The 17,951-nt window shown below is 44.3% G+C and overlaps 3 protein-coding genes across 3 annotated transcripts; all 3 read left to right on the top strand.

Annotated features, from left to right (window-relative positions):
• Window positions 1-1,516: 1,516 nt before the first annotated feature.
• On the top strand, window positions 1,517-2,660 carry LOC138882964 (GRIP domain-containing protein RUD3-like). The gene is made up of 4 exons (XM_070163613.1): window positions 1,517-1,529; window positions 1,734-1,885; window positions 1,964-2,146; window positions 2,229-2,660. The coding sequence occupies exons 1-4, from the start codon at window positions 1,517-1,519 to the stop codon at window positions 2,658-2,660; spliced, it is 780 nt and encodes a 259-aa protein (XP_070019714.1).
• Window positions 2,661-13,696: 11,036 nt separating this feature from the next.
• LOC138882963 (uncharacterized) lies at window positions 13,697-14,719 on the top strand. Its single transcript, XM_070163612.1, has one exon. The coding sequence runs from the start codon at window positions 13,697-13,699 to the stop codon at window positions 14,717-14,719; it is 1,023 nt and encodes a 340-aa protein (XP_070019713.1).
• Window positions 14,720-14,745: 26 nt separating this feature from the next.
• Window positions 14,746-17,951, top strand: LOC104233681 (uncharacterized). Its single transcript, XM_009787113.2, has 6 exons — window positions 14,746-15,393; window positions 15,631-15,813; window positions 15,922-16,026; window positions 16,401-16,709; window positions 16,859-17,000; window positions 17,083-17,951. The coding sequence occupies exons 1-6, from the start codon at window positions 14,746-14,748 to the stop codon at window positions 17,949-17,951; spliced, it is 2,256 nt and encodes a 751-aa protein (XP_009785415.2).

Raw genomic sequence — 17,951 nt, 5'->3', positions numbered from 1 at the left:
GCCATGCCCAAAAAACCACGCAAGGATCGCCATCAGACGCGACTATCGAGAAGCCCACAAACCGCTACCAGTTCGTCCCTTTCGCTTCCCACACAGCTCCTATAAAGGCACCAATTGTTGGATAACTTTCACTTTCCCAACTATTTCAGATTTGCAAAGCCATACCCATCCCTACTTGCATCCTTTCTTCTTGCTTTATTAGAGAAATTTCACCATAATCATGGCTAGAACCTCCAAGATGATTCCTCGGAAGGACGAGGCTGCCTCTTCATCACGGAAATCTAAAGGGAAACCCAAAGTGATACCTACCTTGGAACAGTGTACTCCCTCCAAACTTGATATATTGAAAAACTTTACCATCGATACCACTTCATCTACACCGGGCTGATGTGAACACGTGTCCCGATACATTAGTGTCGTGACCAACATAGAGACGATGAAGAAAGACTATCGATGGGACGAGGCAGGGGAGGTGGATATTCCTAGCCTTGATGAAAATATAACGTACCACAAGGCTGGCTTCTTTTATATGTATACTTACCCCTTTACTTTGGGTCCTGTCAATTCCTCTGAATCCTCTCCCCTGGAGATAAATCCGGTTATCCTCAATTTTTGTGACAAATATCGAGTGACGCTCGGCCAAATCTATCCTTCTTTCTGAAGGATAGTCTTGATGCTCCGCCATTTCACCGAAGGGGTTGTGGGCGAGACCTTTACCCTCAAACATTTGATTAGGTTATACAGCACTCGATTTTATCGAGTTTTGATCAGGCTTCACCACCGACCCAAAAAATTATTTTTCTCGAGCATCGACAAGGGGAATGAACGAGGGTGGATGAATAGGTTCATCCGGGTGAGAACCTCGGACATAATTCCGGCCGAGAGGATGCCCTTCTTGGAGAAGTGGAACACACAACGTAAGCATTTTTTCCTTAGTTATGTTTTATGATATTCTTTCCTTTCTTCCAGAATAATTACCTCTTTGTATTTCCTGCAGCCAGTGCTTGGTACCCCAAAGCGATCTTAGATTTGCCAGGGTTGATCGAACGGTTGGACACTACATTCCCATATCTTGTTCGATCTTGGACCGACCTTGATAAGAAGCTATGGGTGACCAAGAATCATGGTAAAGTTTCCTCACCACCTATGCCTTAGATTTATGTTTCTCCCCATATTTTTTGTGCCGATAAATTATGGTTACTGCGCTCGTGCAGGACTTGGTGAGAATATGCTGATGAGGCCGCCTCCTGGTGGCGAAATGGACATGTCGGAGCCCATCAAGGGCAAGAAAAGGAAAGGTAAGGCGACTGCCGATCCTTCTGTGGCAAAGAGACCTAAGTCACGCGAAACTCGTGCTGTTAATAGGACCTCGACTTCATCTTCCAGAGCAAGTCCCGATGCTGAAGATGAGGATGATGATGAAAATGATGATGATGACGAGTATCGGTTGTCATGAAGGACAAGGTCGAGTGCGAGAGCCTCGCATGTGCCTCGACCGGAGGCCGCTGAATCGGGAATGTCCGACTCAGGTTGGTCCCGTAGGTCAAAAACCCTTGAGGAGGGTATCAAAGTGGCCTCGGATCCCATGACCGGGTTTGGTGCAATTTCTGCTGGGGGGACCATTGTTTCTGACCTTGAAGGGCTGAGACCCGGAGCTTTTCAGGAGTAGGAGTTGCCCATCGAGGAAATCGGTGACATAAATGATTTCATTTCTGGCTCTCAGTTCTTGTCAGGGAAGCTATGGGATGCTCAAGATGCGAACGCTGCCAAAACTGGGGTTCTTTTAAATAGGGAGGCACGTTTGGAAATATTCTTAACGATGTTAGCGAGAACGTCGATCTTGAAATTCGGCTCTGTCAAGGCGGCAGAAAGATTTATGCAGCAGGTGATTGCTGCTTTAATTTTATTTCCTTTAGTCTTGAGCACCTTTCTTCATTATTCTAACTCTTCTGTTTTGCTGTAGTTTAAGGAGATGTACGACCATGCCCTCTCTAGGATTAACGAGGAGCTTTCATGCCGTGAGAAGGAGCTTGAGAAGTTGTCCATGAGGCTGCGAGAGTCGGACACTCGTTCTACCCAGAAGGAGAAAGAGTCAAGCGAGCTCCGAGCTACTTTGGAGGGAGCACTCCGAGAAAAAGCTGCCCTTGTCGAGTAGGTATTTTGTTATGCATGAGTCTTTCCTTCGCTCCCATAATTCTATACTGAATGGTTTACTTTTCTTTTTGTAGGTCGAGCAAAATGACTCCCAGATTAGGCGACTGAATGTGGAGATCCTCGGGCTGAGGAAACAAAGTGAGGTAGTGACCTCGGAGTTAGCGTTGACCCATGATCTTCTCAAGGATGCTCGAAAAGAGATTGGTGCGCTGGTTGTGGCCAAGTCTGAGCTCAAAGGAAATGTTGCTACTTACCTGAAGGATGCTGCGATGATGAATCAAATAGCTCATGACGTATCGATAAAGGCGGAGCAGAAACTGGCTCGGGCCATCGAACATGCAAGGGCGGAGGCGAGGAGGAAAACCTTGCAGGAGATCGAGGTCGAAGGCGTCGATCTGTCAGACGGAATTGAGGAGGCCCGGGAGCTGGAGACAAAGTTGACGCTTTTGATAATACTAGACGAGGATCCTGGAGATGGTTCGGAGGGTAGCGGTGATGAAGAGTAGGTCGCTTTTGCTTTTTCCTTTTTTCTTTTTGTGCATGTACTCCCGGGGGAGTGAGTCTAGTAAAGACGTCTCTTGTAAATATATTTTTGGCAATGAAAAAAGGCATTTTCTGCCCCAAGTCTTTCCATTCTTTGTATCTTTCTGCTCTAGTAGAGCTAATCTTTGAACTGTGATACTAATCCCTTAGAGCCCATTGTTGGAGTAATTGGGTCTTATATCGAAGTTAGGTTAATAACGTTTTTTGGGGCCGATTCTTGTGATGGCAAGAAGTCCCCGAGGTCTCGATACCTCTCGACTCTCTTGGGGTAGTAACATTCATGCGATTTGATAAAGGGGGCCCTGGGGTGATCCTGCAAGTACATTTCCTAAGGAAAAAGTGACGTTACCATGGTCAGGATTAATTGGCCCTCTGGGTAGGCGAGTAGTCGCTGCTTTGCCCCTATATATTCATTCACTTACTTCCTCAGTGGAGATTCTGCTACTTCGAGTAACCATTTCTCCCATAGAACTTGGTGTTTTGCGCTAGTTCTCTCATTGTTTTAACTCAAATTTTTTGTCGAGATCTATATCCTCCTCCTCTTATTCTATCATAGTCATGACTGCTACGTCGATATCTGCCCATCAAGGAGAAGGGAGTTTTGCCTCTGTTCCGCGTCCGGTCGGTGGTACACTACCGGTGCCCGGTGAGTGGGCCTTGAGGTGCTTTGTTTCGAGGAAAGACTTTACATTGGAGAGACCTCCCAACATCCAAGGACATTGGGAGCACGCGTCGAGGTTCATCTCATCAGTAGGGGAGGAGCACCTCGAAATGATCAAAAAAGACCGCGGATGGGGAGAAGGGATGGTGCTACAAGTACCTTCCTCTGAGGAGAGCATCATGACCTATGTCGAGGAGTTTTTGAGCGTGTATATGCACAATTTTACATCGGGTTCCCCCGACCTGGTCTTGCTTGAGTTCTGTCGGAGATATCAGGTTACCTTCGCGCAAGCTCACCATCTCTTTGGAAGATAGTGCAGATGATAAGATACTTTGCAGAGAAGGCCGGACTCGATTTTACCCTCAATCATCTTGTGAGGTTGTATTGGCCACTGCGTTATCGAGGTTTGATTACTCTACAGTGTCGATCTACCTGATCTCCTGCCGTTGACAATGAAGAGAACGAAGACCGAGGATGGATGAGCCGATTCATTTGAGCTCGGATGATTGATATCATTCTTGGAGAGTTTCTACCCTTTGCTGAGAAATGGAATTTCACATATAAGTGTTATACCTCTATTTTTATCACATTGTCTGGAGGGGGGCTCCATTACGACATTTTTCTGCATATATATTTTTTGCAGCGACTCCTTGGTTGCCGAACGATGTCGCGGATTTGGCCGAGTGATCTCGTAAGCTGGCCGTTTGTTCGACCTATAATAAGCGCAGGTGGCGAGACCTATCCAAGGGGAGATGGGAGGAAAAACATCATGGTAAGCGCATGGTAGCTTATTTCCCTAGAATGGTACTTTTATTTTTAGTGTACTAACTTAGCTGCCGCAAGTATTGGAGATTTTTCCTAGATGAGGCCATGTCCTCTGAGGGAGGAGGAGAGACTGCCGACCTTGGGATTGAGGGTCGATGATAAACGAAAACAATCTCCGGGGTGTGAGGAGGCTCGCAGTGTGGCGAGTCCTTTTCAGTGGATCAAGAGAGGTGATTCGACTGATCATTCGGTTTCAGAGGCTTCCGTTCTCGAAAGAACATTCCCCGTTTCTACTGATGGCGCTTCAAAGAGTGAGGAGCACGTGATGCCTTCTTCTTCTCCTGACAAAGGCGCTTTGGGGGATACTAAGCCATCAGACATTGGATCGGCTTTTTGTGAGGATCAACGGCTCGGTTTTATGGTAAGTTTGGTAGCAGGCATAGGACTATTCCGGTTTCACATTCTTCCTTTCTCATTGAATTTTCTTTCGCAGGCCTTTGACAGGCTCAAATCTGAGCTACTTCTCTATGAGGCTCGGTTGCGGAGAACTTTGGAAGGGAGAAATCCCTTAAGATTCTTTGTGTGAAATAAGAAAGCGAGCTGGTATCCCTGCGGTGTGAGGCGGATCGAAGTCGGAGCCGCGAGAGCTGCCTCGAGAGACAAGTATCTTGTGTTTCATGTTGACTTATGCTCCTTCTTTCATCTCCGGAGGTTAACATATCGATATTTTAGTTGGGGAGCAAAATGGAGGAGCTAGAGCATCTCTGGGGCGAAGTTGGCAGGGTCAAACGTGAGTTCGACGAGATGCAAGCCCATGTAGATTCCCAAATTACGGCAAAGGAGAGTGCTTTGGCTAAAGTTTCCAGCCTGGAGATGCAAATTTGGATGCTCCTACGAATGATTCTGTGCAGGCGAACATGATCACAAGGCTCGAGTCTGAGCTTTCGAAGGAGAAGGCCGAGGTGGTAAATGTCCGGGCCAAGGGTGTGATGAGCTGCACTAGGGGGGATCAGAGGGTGACAACCTATTTAAAGAGTGCTACCACTGCTAGGGCTGAGCTAAGGAGAACTCTTGGTCGTGCGAGCAGCAGTAAAGAGTACGCGACGTGCAAATATCGGAGGGAAACTCTTGAGGAAGTTCATGCCAGGGGTTTCGATCTTTCGGAGGAGATCGATCAAGCTAAGGTGGAGGAGTATGATTCCAAGTTCCTTCTGTCCGATGCCGAAGATGACGAGGATGGGGCCGTCGGGCCGTAGTCCCAAGGGGGTGTCTATTTTCTTTCTTTGTCTTTGTATATAGTGTTTTCACAGTACACTATAAATGGAGCTTGTATTTTATTAAATGTATGTATAAGGGGGAAACCTCGCGGTTTTTGTACCTTCCGGGTTCCTCTTTGACGAGATTTAGGCTAGATCAATCGACCTTTGAGTTGGTAGGAATCCTTAGATTCGTGATATGGCACTGAGGCTCGTTAGGCTGGCCCGTATGCTCTTATGCGCTTGGTCGAGGTGACCTTTTATGTGGGATGGCGACGACAACTCTTACGCCTTGGGCCGATGCGGCCTTTTTAGTGTGGATTGGCAACAATGGCTCTTACACCTTTCTCTTAGGCATATTTAGTCAACTATTTTAGGTTCAGTCTCCGAATTAGGTTATGACTCAAGCTCATCCGACACTCAAGTTTTGTATTTGTGTGGGCTGGCGACAGTAGCTCTTACGCCTTGGGTCGAAGCGACCTTTTATGTGTGTGGCCCTGAGGCTCATTAGGCAGGCGACAATGGCTCTTACGCGCTTTGTCGATACGACCTTTTATGTGGGTAGCCCTGAGGCTCATTTGGTTGGCGACAATGGCTTTTACGTGCTTGGTCGATGCGACCTTTTATGTGGGTTTTATTTTTCCCTCAATAAGGATAGATAGTGTTTGACTGACTCTTCGACGGCTTAATAAAAAACCTCGATTGTGAGTCGTTATATGGCGATGATCGAGCACCTCGGGAGGTTTGGCTCGTAAGCTGAGTATCTCAAAGACGATGTTTATGAGATGACGTGGTCGAAGCTCTTTTGCCTGTATCGAGGGTATCCTATTTAACTGGTTCTTTCCGAAGTAGATTCAGAGTAATTCAAGGCCTGTGATTTTGTAGCGACAGTCAGGCGTCGCCGAGTCGCATTAGTTCGGCTGGTACAACTGTGTGACCGGAGTCACTTGTGTTCGGCCAGAGCCTTTGAGTCCCGAGTGAGATAGTTTCGGCATCTATATCGAGGTTATGCCTTTTTAGGGGTCTTACAAGTTCAATATATAGCCGAAACTTTGAGATCGGATTTATGCCTTTAGTAAGGTCTTATATGTTTTTCATTCCTTTGAGGTCTTATAGTTTGGATACTTGGTACAAGTATTGTTAATGCCTTGCTTGAGGTCTTACAGATATTATCACTTGGTACAACTGTGGTTCATGCCTTGCTTGAGGTCTTACAGATATAGTTGCTGCCTTATGTAGGTCTTACGAGACCGAGTCTGTCCGCTCAGGGTTCTTATGGCCTCGGGTTTTGACAAGTTGATGGAGGTGGTGCTTGACGGCAGTCCCCGAGTCATCGAGGGTTTCTTGACTTGGGAGCCATTATTTGCAAACTTTTTATTGCCTCATCGAGGGCTTACGATTTTGGAGTTTCCGACCCTGAGGTCGTACGTTTTTTAAGATTTTGACGCCAGTCCCCGAGTATTCAGGGTACTTTCGGCATTGGAGATGTTTCGCGATTTTCATGTTGCCTCATCTGAGGGCTTATGATTTTGGAGTCTCGACCTGGAGGTCATTTAGATGTTGAATTGTTGACGCCAGTCCCCGATTATTCGGGACGTTTTTGGCAGAGAAGTCATTTTTGTGGAGGTGCCGAGCTTCTTTTAGAGTGCGAGATGCTTTGACAAAAGATATTCTTCAATTATAAGTGTATATGTTTTTGCCGTCGGGGGTCCGGCTATACAGACAAGGCTCGTTTGACCATTTGGCCCAGTACATCATTTTCTTATTGGGACCCAATTTGGCATTTCTTATCTTTTTTGAGTGTATGACCTTCCGGGGGGGGGTGTCCCTCAGTGTTCAGGTTCGATTGCAAAACAAGCCTCGAATACTTGTTGAATCTCCCTTAAGTAGCATGCGGATGTTGCCTCGTTAAAAACCTTGCCTTTAAAACCCTTTTCGGGATAAGAACCCGGTCGAAGGAAAGAAGTGCAATAGATGCTTCAAAACCTTAAGGTCTTCGAGCTGGGTTAGCACTTTGACTACTTCGGTCGGGCGCCTGCACAAGGGTCAGCATGAAATATAATATAAAATAAAAATGAGATGGTTATACCTTAGTGGTGATGGCGCTTTCGAACATTGGAGATGGTTTCGCGGCTGCTATATTTTGTTGATTTATCTCTTAGTCCCTCTACTGGAGGGGACTTTGGTGTTTCGGCTAGTGGCGGCCGTCTCAAAAGAACATGTGGATGACATTTTGCGGCTCGTTTGCCTTGTTCTTTTTGGTTGTTTCCCTTTCTCGAAACTAGTTTTTGGCTCGGTCGCTGAGGAATTCTCGAAGATGGACATTGTTGAGTAACCGGGCCACTTCCTCCCGGAGTTGCCAGCAATCTTCGGTCCTGTGTCCATACGTGTTATGAAACTCGCATACTAGATTATAGTTCCTTTGTGAAGGATCCGATTGTACAGGTCTGGGCCATCTAGCATCTCTAATTTTGCTGATGGCAAACACGATGTCTGACACATCGACGTTGAAGTTATATCTAATAAGCGAGGCGCCTCCGTTGGATATGCGTTCCTATCAAACCCGACTCTGTTGATGAGTCCCCAAGGATTTTGTCCTCGGTCTATCCTACGATCGTTGTGAGGTAGGTTGTGCCTCGGGGCGTTCGGTCTGTCTTCGGTGTATGGTTGATATCTTTCTTTGTTTTGCTTTGGCTCCTTCGCCAAGAGCTTTCTTGGGTATACTGAGCCCGAGGAGGCTCCTAGATGGTTGTCCTCGACCCTGATTTTTGACTGGTATCGGTTGTGGACGTCCGATCAAGTCACGGCGGGATATTCGACCAGACCCATAATAAAGACCTGCACCGCCCAGTCGTCGAGACCGGTGGTAGTTCCATTCATTTCGTTTGAAAGCGAGATACGAATTCTCGCTGCATCTCGTTCTCCCTTTGCTTGATCTTGAAGACGTCGGATTTTCTCATTGCTACTTTGATGGCACCGACATGTTCTTTTATGAAGGAGTTTGCCAGTATGGCAAACGAGTCTATGGAGTTAGGAGTTAGGTTGTGATACCACATCATGGCCCCCTTCGAGAGTGTTTCCCCGAACTTCTTCAGTAAGACGGACTCGATCTCGTCGTCTTTTATGTCGTTGCCCTTCACTGCGCAGGTGTAAGCAGTAACGTGCTCATTGGGGTCTGAGGTCCCGTTGTATTTTGGGAGTTCTGGCATTCTGAACTTCTTCAGAATGGGTTTCGGAGTCGCTTCCTCTGGGAACGGCCTTTATATGAATTTTTTTAGAATCCACACCTTTCAAGAGCGGGGGTGCGCCCGGAATTTGGTCGACCCTGGGGTTGTAGGTCTCGACCTTCTTGTCGTTGGGTTTTATCATTTTCTCGCCCGATTCGATCCTTTTGGTAAGGTCTCGAGAATTTTTACAATGGCGGGATCGATCACCAACCCGTTATTGCTTGATCTCTCTGGTACTTGTTCGGCTGAGGAAGCTGTCCCCAGTGCTATCGTGCTGGGAGTTTTCTGGTGACTTTGCAGCTGAGCAATAGCTAGCTGTTTGTGCATGCAACATTTTAAAAATAACATGAAGGCTAACCTCGCGCTCTTCCCTGGTCAGGGTTTTCTGAGATTCTTGTGGATTTCCCTGAGGCACGCTCCTATCGATATGCGAGCTTATATCGACCCGTTGGGCGTCGCGTGAGACCGCATCTACGGGGATTGGTTCTGGCGTATTCCCAGTATTTTGTGGTGGCACACCAACAACTGGAACATCCACACCATTTTCTCCGTAGTCCTCAAGATTGTTTTTTTCGCCTTTATTTACTGAGTTAGACATTTTGACCTGAAGTCGAAGATCTTGGACAAGAAAAAGCGTGAAAGATGACTTGCATTATAGGACGAAAACAACAAGAAAATAATCACTATTATTTTTAGCCCCACGGTGGGCACCAAACTGTTTACCGTGAAAATGCTAATAACAATTAAATTTGTTGATGGGATTCTAAAAATACGTGATCTATTTTTATGCTTGTTTGTTAAGAAGTTGATGCTACATGTGAAGTTTAGAAACGAGATAAGAGCAAGGAGCGAAGCGATAACCAAACCGATGAGTCAATTATCGAGGCCTCGAGCTTGCTGATTTGGGGCCTAGAGGTCGATTCCCGAGCTCAACTGTGAGCTATCGAAGGAGGTCGAAATATGACTAACAGTTAAAGATAAATCAACGGAGACTCTTTATGGCCAATGATAAGCAATAAATGATGAATAAATATGAAGATAATAAATGAAAGCAATAATATCGAGAGAATATGTTAGAGAGCAAATAGAAAGTTCTTGTATATTTCGTGTAGAGCAATGGGAGAATCACAGCCTTATAAAATGATAAGGATCCCCTTTATATAGGAGGGGAATCCCAACATAGTACAAAATAGATTAATGATAAAGAAACGGAGATGGGACAGCTAGAAGACATCTTGACTAAGGGCTAGGGTAGTACTGTTAGTCCTAGCAACGTGCCTTGGGAATTCCCCATTTCTATCGTGGTCGAGGTCAACGTTGTCCCAAGATCAGGTCTCGACGAACCCCGAGGGAGGAGATTCAACCATAACCTTGTGGCCTCGAGACTTCGAGATGGTTTTCTGAGGTGCCTCGATATCGAAAAATTAGACTTCCCGATTTCACCATATACAGTCCCAACTGGTGGAATCACCGGCCTCCCCGACCCGCCACCATCACCAAATCTTCCAAATAGATTATTCAATTACCTTCCTTCACCAGTTATTACTCCCTCAACAACATTTAACTTCACTCCAGCAACCAAGTCTCCAATCTGAAGAGGAGATATTAATTACAATTCAATAACTTCCTCAAAACCTCTTACTGATTTCCCCCCTTTGAGTGCTCCAACTTTAAATAGGGGCATGCACAAAAATGTACTGCCTGAAGATTCTGTGCAAACTTCATACAAAGGGGCTTTGGAAAATCGACCTTCAATCTCTGATAGAAATCACGTCAAGCTTCATCACAGGTCGTATGGGGTTGTCAATGATAAACCCTTTGTCATTTTCACCAAAGAGGAGAACGATATCCTTGCCCAAACATGTAAATGGAAAATTATTGGTAAGTTCCTCAGAAATCGGCCTTCTATTGATATTTTTCGTGGTGAATTTGCGAAATGTTTCCCAAGAAAAAGAACCATTAAGATTGGAGCTTATGACTTGAAACATGTATTTATCGACTTCGACAATTTGGATGATCATTTGAATGTCATTTCGAGAAATTTAATAATAATTGGTTCAGAAACAGTGATGAGTCTAGATAAATGGACAACTAAATTCAAACCCGATGGTGAATCTTCACATACACCTGGTAGGATCACCTTACCCGACCTTCCTTGGAACTATTATGAATGGGATGCCATATGTCATACTGTTGAGTCTATTGGTATTTCTCTCACCATGGATAAAGCCACCACATCTAAATTAAGACCCACTACTGCTATAGTTCGTGTGAAAATTGATCTTACAAGACCACATCTCAATGTAGTCAATGTTCAAATTAGAAATGCTATACCGAGAATATGGAGATGTTCACTGAAAAAGTGAAATATGATTCGACTCCCTCTTACTGCTCACATTGTTATATGGTTGATAGTAGGCTATATAGTTGATATTTACATCATAATAAGATCATACATTGTTGTTGTTTTATAGATAAATTACCAACAAAATGCTCTAAATAGTGTTCTTTTGCTTAGCAAGGAATATTATATGAGAGGAAGCAATATGGAGTGTTTTGGAGGCGATAATGTGAAGAAAAACGCCCACTCGAGAAGTACCCAAACACAAAGAAGCATAAACGGCCTGGGCAAGAAGGCCACCGCGACCGCGGTGGCACCGCGGTAGATTAACAACGTAAGGCAGAAAGGTTAGCATTCACCGCGGTCGACCGCGGTGCACTGTTCACGCTGCTGGAAAGTTTGAGGACCAAAGTGTAAAATCGGGGAAACTTTTGTAAAACCCTTATATGCTTTAGAAATTTGCCCAAGATTGTGCTAAGCTGATTTTAGACTACTTTTGGAGGCAAGAACAAGAGTGAGAAGATCAACCAAACATCAAAGTTTTTCTATCTCCTTTTAGTTCTTACAATTTTACATTATGAACAATTTAGTAGTTTTCTCTTATTTTGTTATGAGTAGCTAAATACTTATCTAGGGTTGATGCAACCAATTGTTGGTTGACGTTTTGACTCAAGTTGTTATAATCGAGCCAGATTTATGATATGATTGTTCAACTACGTTTTGTATGGTGATTAATTGAATGGACCCTAGATTAATCGTGTCTAATTACCTTATATTGCTCGAGAGAGAATATTAGGTTAGATAGCTGTTGAACAACACCACTTTTGGGTAATTGAAGAGATTCATTACTTGAACTTAAAAGTGGGTTTAGAGATAACAAAACTTTGGTGGGATAATTTAGAGTTGCATAACTATTGTCAGCTAGAGTAGTTCGAGAGAATGCTCTAGTAAATTATTATACTTGACCGAGAGATAATTACAATAACCCATAACTCTTAATCCTTATAGAGTATTACGACGAGATTATAGCGGAAGAGTCAAGACCTAAACTAGCAATTGGGGAAATCAGTGCCCTAGACCTTTTTACCATTGAATTATCTTTGTTTTAGCTTACTGTTATTTTTAATAGTAGTTGAAGTAGTTAAACAAAAAACCCAATATTTGTTGATCAAAAATCTTGCATCTAGAGATTGATTGAGTTGATAATAATATTGCCGTAGAGTGTAATAGATAGGTTAGTTCCCTAAGGATTCAATTCCGGACTTAAATCGAATTATATTTGCAGCGACCGCTTTTTCCTTTAAAAGGCATAATTGGGAGTTATCAAATTTTGGCGCCGTTGTAGGAGAACTAACGGTGTTATTTATTACAACTTAGAAGTAGTGTTAAAATTATTAGTTCAAATCAATTTCCAAAGGTGTTAAACAATTTTCATTGAAATTCTAACGTTTGAACTCTTGTGAAATTCAGGTGTATGCCTAGAAATTCTTCGAGGACTGGAGAACTGCTTGAAGGACTTTTAGACCCCGAGAAAACATTCAGGGCATTGAACCGTGCCAACAAGAGGATCCAACAATCACAACAACCACACCAGCTTGAAATTGACATGGGTGGCGTAGAGAACGTCAACGGAAACATCAGGGATGAGCCAGCTGACCCAAACGTCAGAGTGGTGGCACCTCTTGTGCCAGAAGCTACACTTTATGATTGGGCTCAATCCACAGTTGACAACCTAGCAATTGCCATAGCTGTGCCCGCAATTCAAGCGGAGACATTCCAGATCACCAACAACATGCTGCATCTGCTATAGAATAAAGTATTGTTCTCTGGGTCACACATTGAAGACTCTCAGCAACATTTGAAAAACTTTCTGTCAATTTGTGTGACTCAAAGGCAGCCAAATGTGACCCCAGAAGCTGTCAAGCTATTACTGTTCCCGTTCTCTGTGTCTGGGGAAGCTCAGACTTGGCTGAATTCGCTCCCAATCAATTCCATTGTCTCCTGGGAGGAATTAGTAAAGCAGTTCCTGAATAAGTTCTACTCACCCAACAAGACTGCAAGGCAGATTGATGAAATATTGCAGTACAAGAAGCAGTCGACTAAAGGGATACAGGTGAAGTGTCCTCACCATGGCATTCCAGACCAGATGCCTGGCCAGAGATTCTACATGGGGTTAGCTGACAATCTAAAGGCCAATGTGGATACTTCAGCTAGAGGTGCATTTTTGAGTAAGACATTCACCGAGTGCAAAGTCCTTCTTGACAAGATGTCCCAGAATTCGGGGTGGATGACTAGAGATACAACATTAGCACCCATAGTGCATTCAGCTCCTCTTGACCCAAATAATTCTCATGCAGAGAACATGGCCATACTCATGACTCAGATGAGTATTTTGACAAAGAAGATAGATGATATTGGTACCAAACAGGTGCATATTGTTGACACGAGAAATGAAGGACTGTGTACACCCTGTGTTAATCAGTCTTATCTGTGTTCATGGAGCGGAGAAGGTGAAAATCAAGGGGCAAGGGAAGATATGAATTATGTTAACAACTTTGGGGGTTAGAGACAAGGAGGACAGCAGTGGAGACCGGCACCAAATAAGCAATACAAACCCAACATGCCTCAGCCTGGGGGCATGTAAGTTCAAGGCCAAATGGTGCCATACCACCAGAGACAATAGGGCTACCCATAACAGAACCAGCAATAGTTAACATATCAGCCACCTCCTCAGCAGCAAGATAACAACATGGTAGAGATCAGGGGGATGCTCCAGCAACTCATTGGGACAAATGGTAAGATGCAAGAAAAGTTGGCAGTACATGATTCAGCTATAAAGAACATTGAAACTCAGTTGGGGCAGTTGTCTATGGTTTTAAACAACCTCCCCCAGGGAACATTGCCAGTGGACAAAAATATTAACCCTAAGGAGCAAAACCCGAATCAACTGATGGCAGTAAGTCTCTGGAATGGGAGAGATTTAGACAAAGAGCAGGAGGTTGAACAAGCCAGCAAAGAGACTATGCCAGTCACTCCAACTCCACTAGAGGTAGATGAACCATCAAATCTGGCTGAAGTGGTGGTTGAACAGGGTCAAGATGAAAAGGGTAAGGCTAAGGTAAATGAACAAGCTACAGAACAGGTGGTGCCTCTTGTGCCACAGAACCCCAACAGAGAGAAGCCAGCAAGCAGTGCAAAAAGGGTGATACCTACACCATTCCCTCAGAGACTGGTAAAACAAAGGAAGGAAGATCAATACAAGAAATTCATGGAGATGATGCATCAAATTCAGTTGAATATTCCTTTGATGGATGCCTTGAGGGAGATGCCAGGTTATGCGAAGATGATGAAAGACCTAATGTCACGGAAGTTTGATTTTCAGGACCTATCCACAGTGACTATAACGCAGTCCTCCAGCGCAGTAGTGACTAGACCGATGACTCAAAAGATGTCTGACTCAGGTAGCTTCACTATTCCATGCACGATTGGAAGTTATGCCTTTGCAAAGGCATTATGTGATTTGGGAGCCAGTATAAATTTGATGCCTCTGGCTGTATACACCAAACTGGGCATTGGCAGAGCTAGACCGACTTCGATGATGCTGCAGCTGGCAGACCGTACGGTAAAAAGGCCAACTAATATTCTTGATGATGTGTTGGTGCAAGTGGGGAAGTTCGTGTTCCCTATAGACTTTGTTATGCTAGACTGTCAGGTAGATGGGGAGATACCTATCATTTTAGGTAGGCCATTTTTGGCACTGGGAGAGCACTGATCGATTGTGAGATTGGGGAATTAAAAATGAGACTGAACGATGAAGAAGTCATATTCAATGTTCAGCAATTTATGAGGAGACCCAATGAATATGCTAATTGCTCTCTAGTGGAGGCAGTGGATGTGATCCTGCAAGAAGATGATGTGACCTTGATTGCTAAAGATCCATTGGAGGCATGTCTGACAAATTTAGAAGAGATGGATGGTGAAGGGTTAGCTGAGTGGGTCATGGCACTTGAAGGCCAAGTATTCTGGAAAAGGGAACCTCAATTGGAGTCCCTTGAGTTGGAAAAAAGGGCTACACCTCCAGCAAAGCCATCAGTAGAGGAACCACCCAAGCTGGAGCTAAAGCCGCTCCCAGCTTACCTCAGGTACGTTTTCTTAGGCCCTGATTCTACTTTGCCTGTTATTATATCATCTGATTTGCTATATATGCAGGTAGAACAGCTCTTACAGGTACTGCAGGAAAGTAAAACTGTCATTGGCTGGACCATGGCAGACATAAAGGGTATCAGCCCAACCTTCTGTATGCATAAGATTCTTTTGGAAGAAGGGCACAAACCTTCCAGAGAACATCAACGAAGGCTGAACCCGAACATGAAAGAGGTAGTAAAAAAGGAAGTGATCAAATGGTTAGATGCGAGAATCATCTTCCCCATCTTTGATAGCAATTGGGTCAGCCCTGTCCAATGTGTACCGAAAAAGGGGGAAATGACTGTTGTGCAAAATGAGAACAATAAGTTGATCTCAACTCGTACAGTCACGGGATGGCGGATTTGCATGGATTACCAAAACTTGAACACAGCCACCCGAAATGACCACTTCCCCTTGCCTTTCATCGACCAAATATTGGACAGGCTGGCCGGGTGATCGCACTTCTGTTTCTTGAATGGATATTCGGGGTACAATCAGATATCAATAGCCCCCGAAGATAGAGAGAAAACATCCTTCACTTGTCCATATGGCATCTTCGCCTTTTGGAGAATGTACTTTGGGCTTTGCAATGCACCGACGATATTTCAATGGTGCTTGTTAGCCATTTTCACAGACATGGTGGAGGATATTATGGAGGTCTTTATGGATGATTTCTCCATGGTGGGAGATTCATTCGAGGATTGTCTTCACAACTTAATAAGAGTGCTCAAAGGATGTGTGGAGACAAATTTAGTGTTGAACTAGGAGAAGTGCCATTTTCTGGTACAGGATGGGATAGTCCTAGGGCATCGAGTGTCCAGTAAAGGAATTAAGGTCGACCATGCTAAGGTTGACGTGATTGAAAAACTACCACCGCCCACTTCAGTCAAGGAGGTGAGATGTTTCCTTGGGCACACCAGGTTCTACAGGTGATTCATAGAAGATTTCTCCAAAATTGCTAACCCATTATGCAAACTCCTTGAAAAGGATCACCCCTTTGTGTTTTCTAATGATTGCAGGTTGGCATTTGAGGAGCTGAAGAAGCGATTGGTGACTGCACCCATAATTGTTGCACCCAACTGGGAGCAGCCATTTGAGCTCATGTGCGACGCAAGTGACTATGCCATAAGAGCAGTTTTGGGGTAGCGAAAGAATAAACGGAAGCACCCGATTTACTATGCAAGCAGAACGCTAAGCGGTGCACAACTCAATTACACCGTGATGGAAAAGGAAATGTTGGCTGTTGTTTTTGCATTCGACAAATTCAGGGCATACTTGATTGGCTCGAAGGTTATGTTTACACTAACCATGCAACAATTAGGTACCTGGTAGAAAAAGAGTCAAAGCCACGCTTGATTCGTTGGGTTCTTCTGTTGCAAGAATTCGATCTGGAGATATGTGACAGAAAAGGGATAGAGAACCAAGTAGCTGACCATCTCTCACGGTTGGAAGGAGCTGAAAAGAAGGTAGAGGTTGAGGATATAACAGAGACATTCCCGAATGAACAATTAATGGCAATGACAATGGAGGAGTCACCATGGTATGCTGATATTGCTAATTATTTAGCAAGTGGTATTGTACCTTATGAACTCTCCTCAATACAAAAGAAAAAGTTCTTTTGTGATTGTCGGTATTATTATTGGGATGAACCTCTGTTGTTTAAAATATGTGTAGATAACATGATCCGGCGGTGTATCCCGAGAAATATCAACATTCTGTTTTGTAGGCTTGCTATGCTTCACCATATGGTGGACACTTTGGAGGAATTCGGACAGCAGCTAAGGTGTTGGAGTCAAGCTTGTACTGGCCTACTCTGTTCAAGGATACCCATGCTTGGGTTAAAAGCTGCGATGAATGTCAAAGAACTGGCAACATATCTCGTAGACACAAGATGCCAATGACCACAATTCAAGAGGTGGAGATTTTTGACATGTGGGGGATTGACTTCAGGGGGCCATTGGCATCTTGTAGCAGTTGACTATGTCTCCAAGTGGGTCGAAGCAGTGGCTCTTCCGACCAATGATGCTAAAGGGGTACTAGGCTTTCTAAAGAAGAACATTTTCACACGTTTTGGTACCCCAAGTGCTATACTCAGTGATGGCGGAACCCATTTCTGCAATAGAGCATTCGCACAACTATTAGAAAAATATGGAGTTCGTCATAAAGTGACCACCCCATACCATCCACAATCAAGTGGGCAAGTTGAAGTGTCCAACAAGGAGATTAAAAGTGTCCTCACAAAAACAGTGAATGCAACAAGGACTGACTGGGCAAAGAAATTAGATGATGCATTGTGGGCATACCACATAGCCTTTAAAACGCCAATTGGTATGTCACGGTACACGTTGGTGTTTGGCAAGGCATGCCACCTCCCAGTTGAGCTAGAGCATAAAGCACTTTGGGCATTACGGCAGTTAAACTTAGACATGGAGAAAACAAGTACTAACAGAATCACTGGGTTACATGAGCTCGAGGAATTCAGGTTGCAGGCCTTTGAGAGTGCTAGATTATACAATGAAAGGATGAAATTAATGCATGATAAGCACATCTTGGATAGAAACTTCAAACCCGGAGATTTAGTGTTATTATACAACTCGAGATTGAGATTGTTTTCGGGTAAGTTAAAGTCCCAATGGTCAGGACCCTTCAGAGTGGTGCAAGTATTCTTAAGTGGAGCTGTCGAGATTGAATCAGAAGATTGGACAAATAAGTTCACAGTAAATGGGCAAAGGTTGAAACATTACCTTGGAATGGCTGAAGAAAAAGGGGATAGAGTAGTAATCATTTTGGAAGAGCCCCAGTACGTGAATGAGGAGTGA

The sequence above is a fragment of the Nicotiana sylvestris genome, chromosome 12 (assembly GCF_000393655.2).
Source record: "Nicotiana sylvestris chromosome 12, ASM39365v2, whole genome shotgun sequence".
In the NCBI taxonomy this organism is placed as follows: domain Eukaryota; kingdom Viridiplantae; phylum Streptophyta; class Magnoliopsida; order Solanales; family Solanaceae; genus Nicotiana; species Nicotiana sylvestris.
Note: the sequence above shows the minus strand (reverse complement) of the source record. Positions and strands in the feature narration are given on the sequence as shown.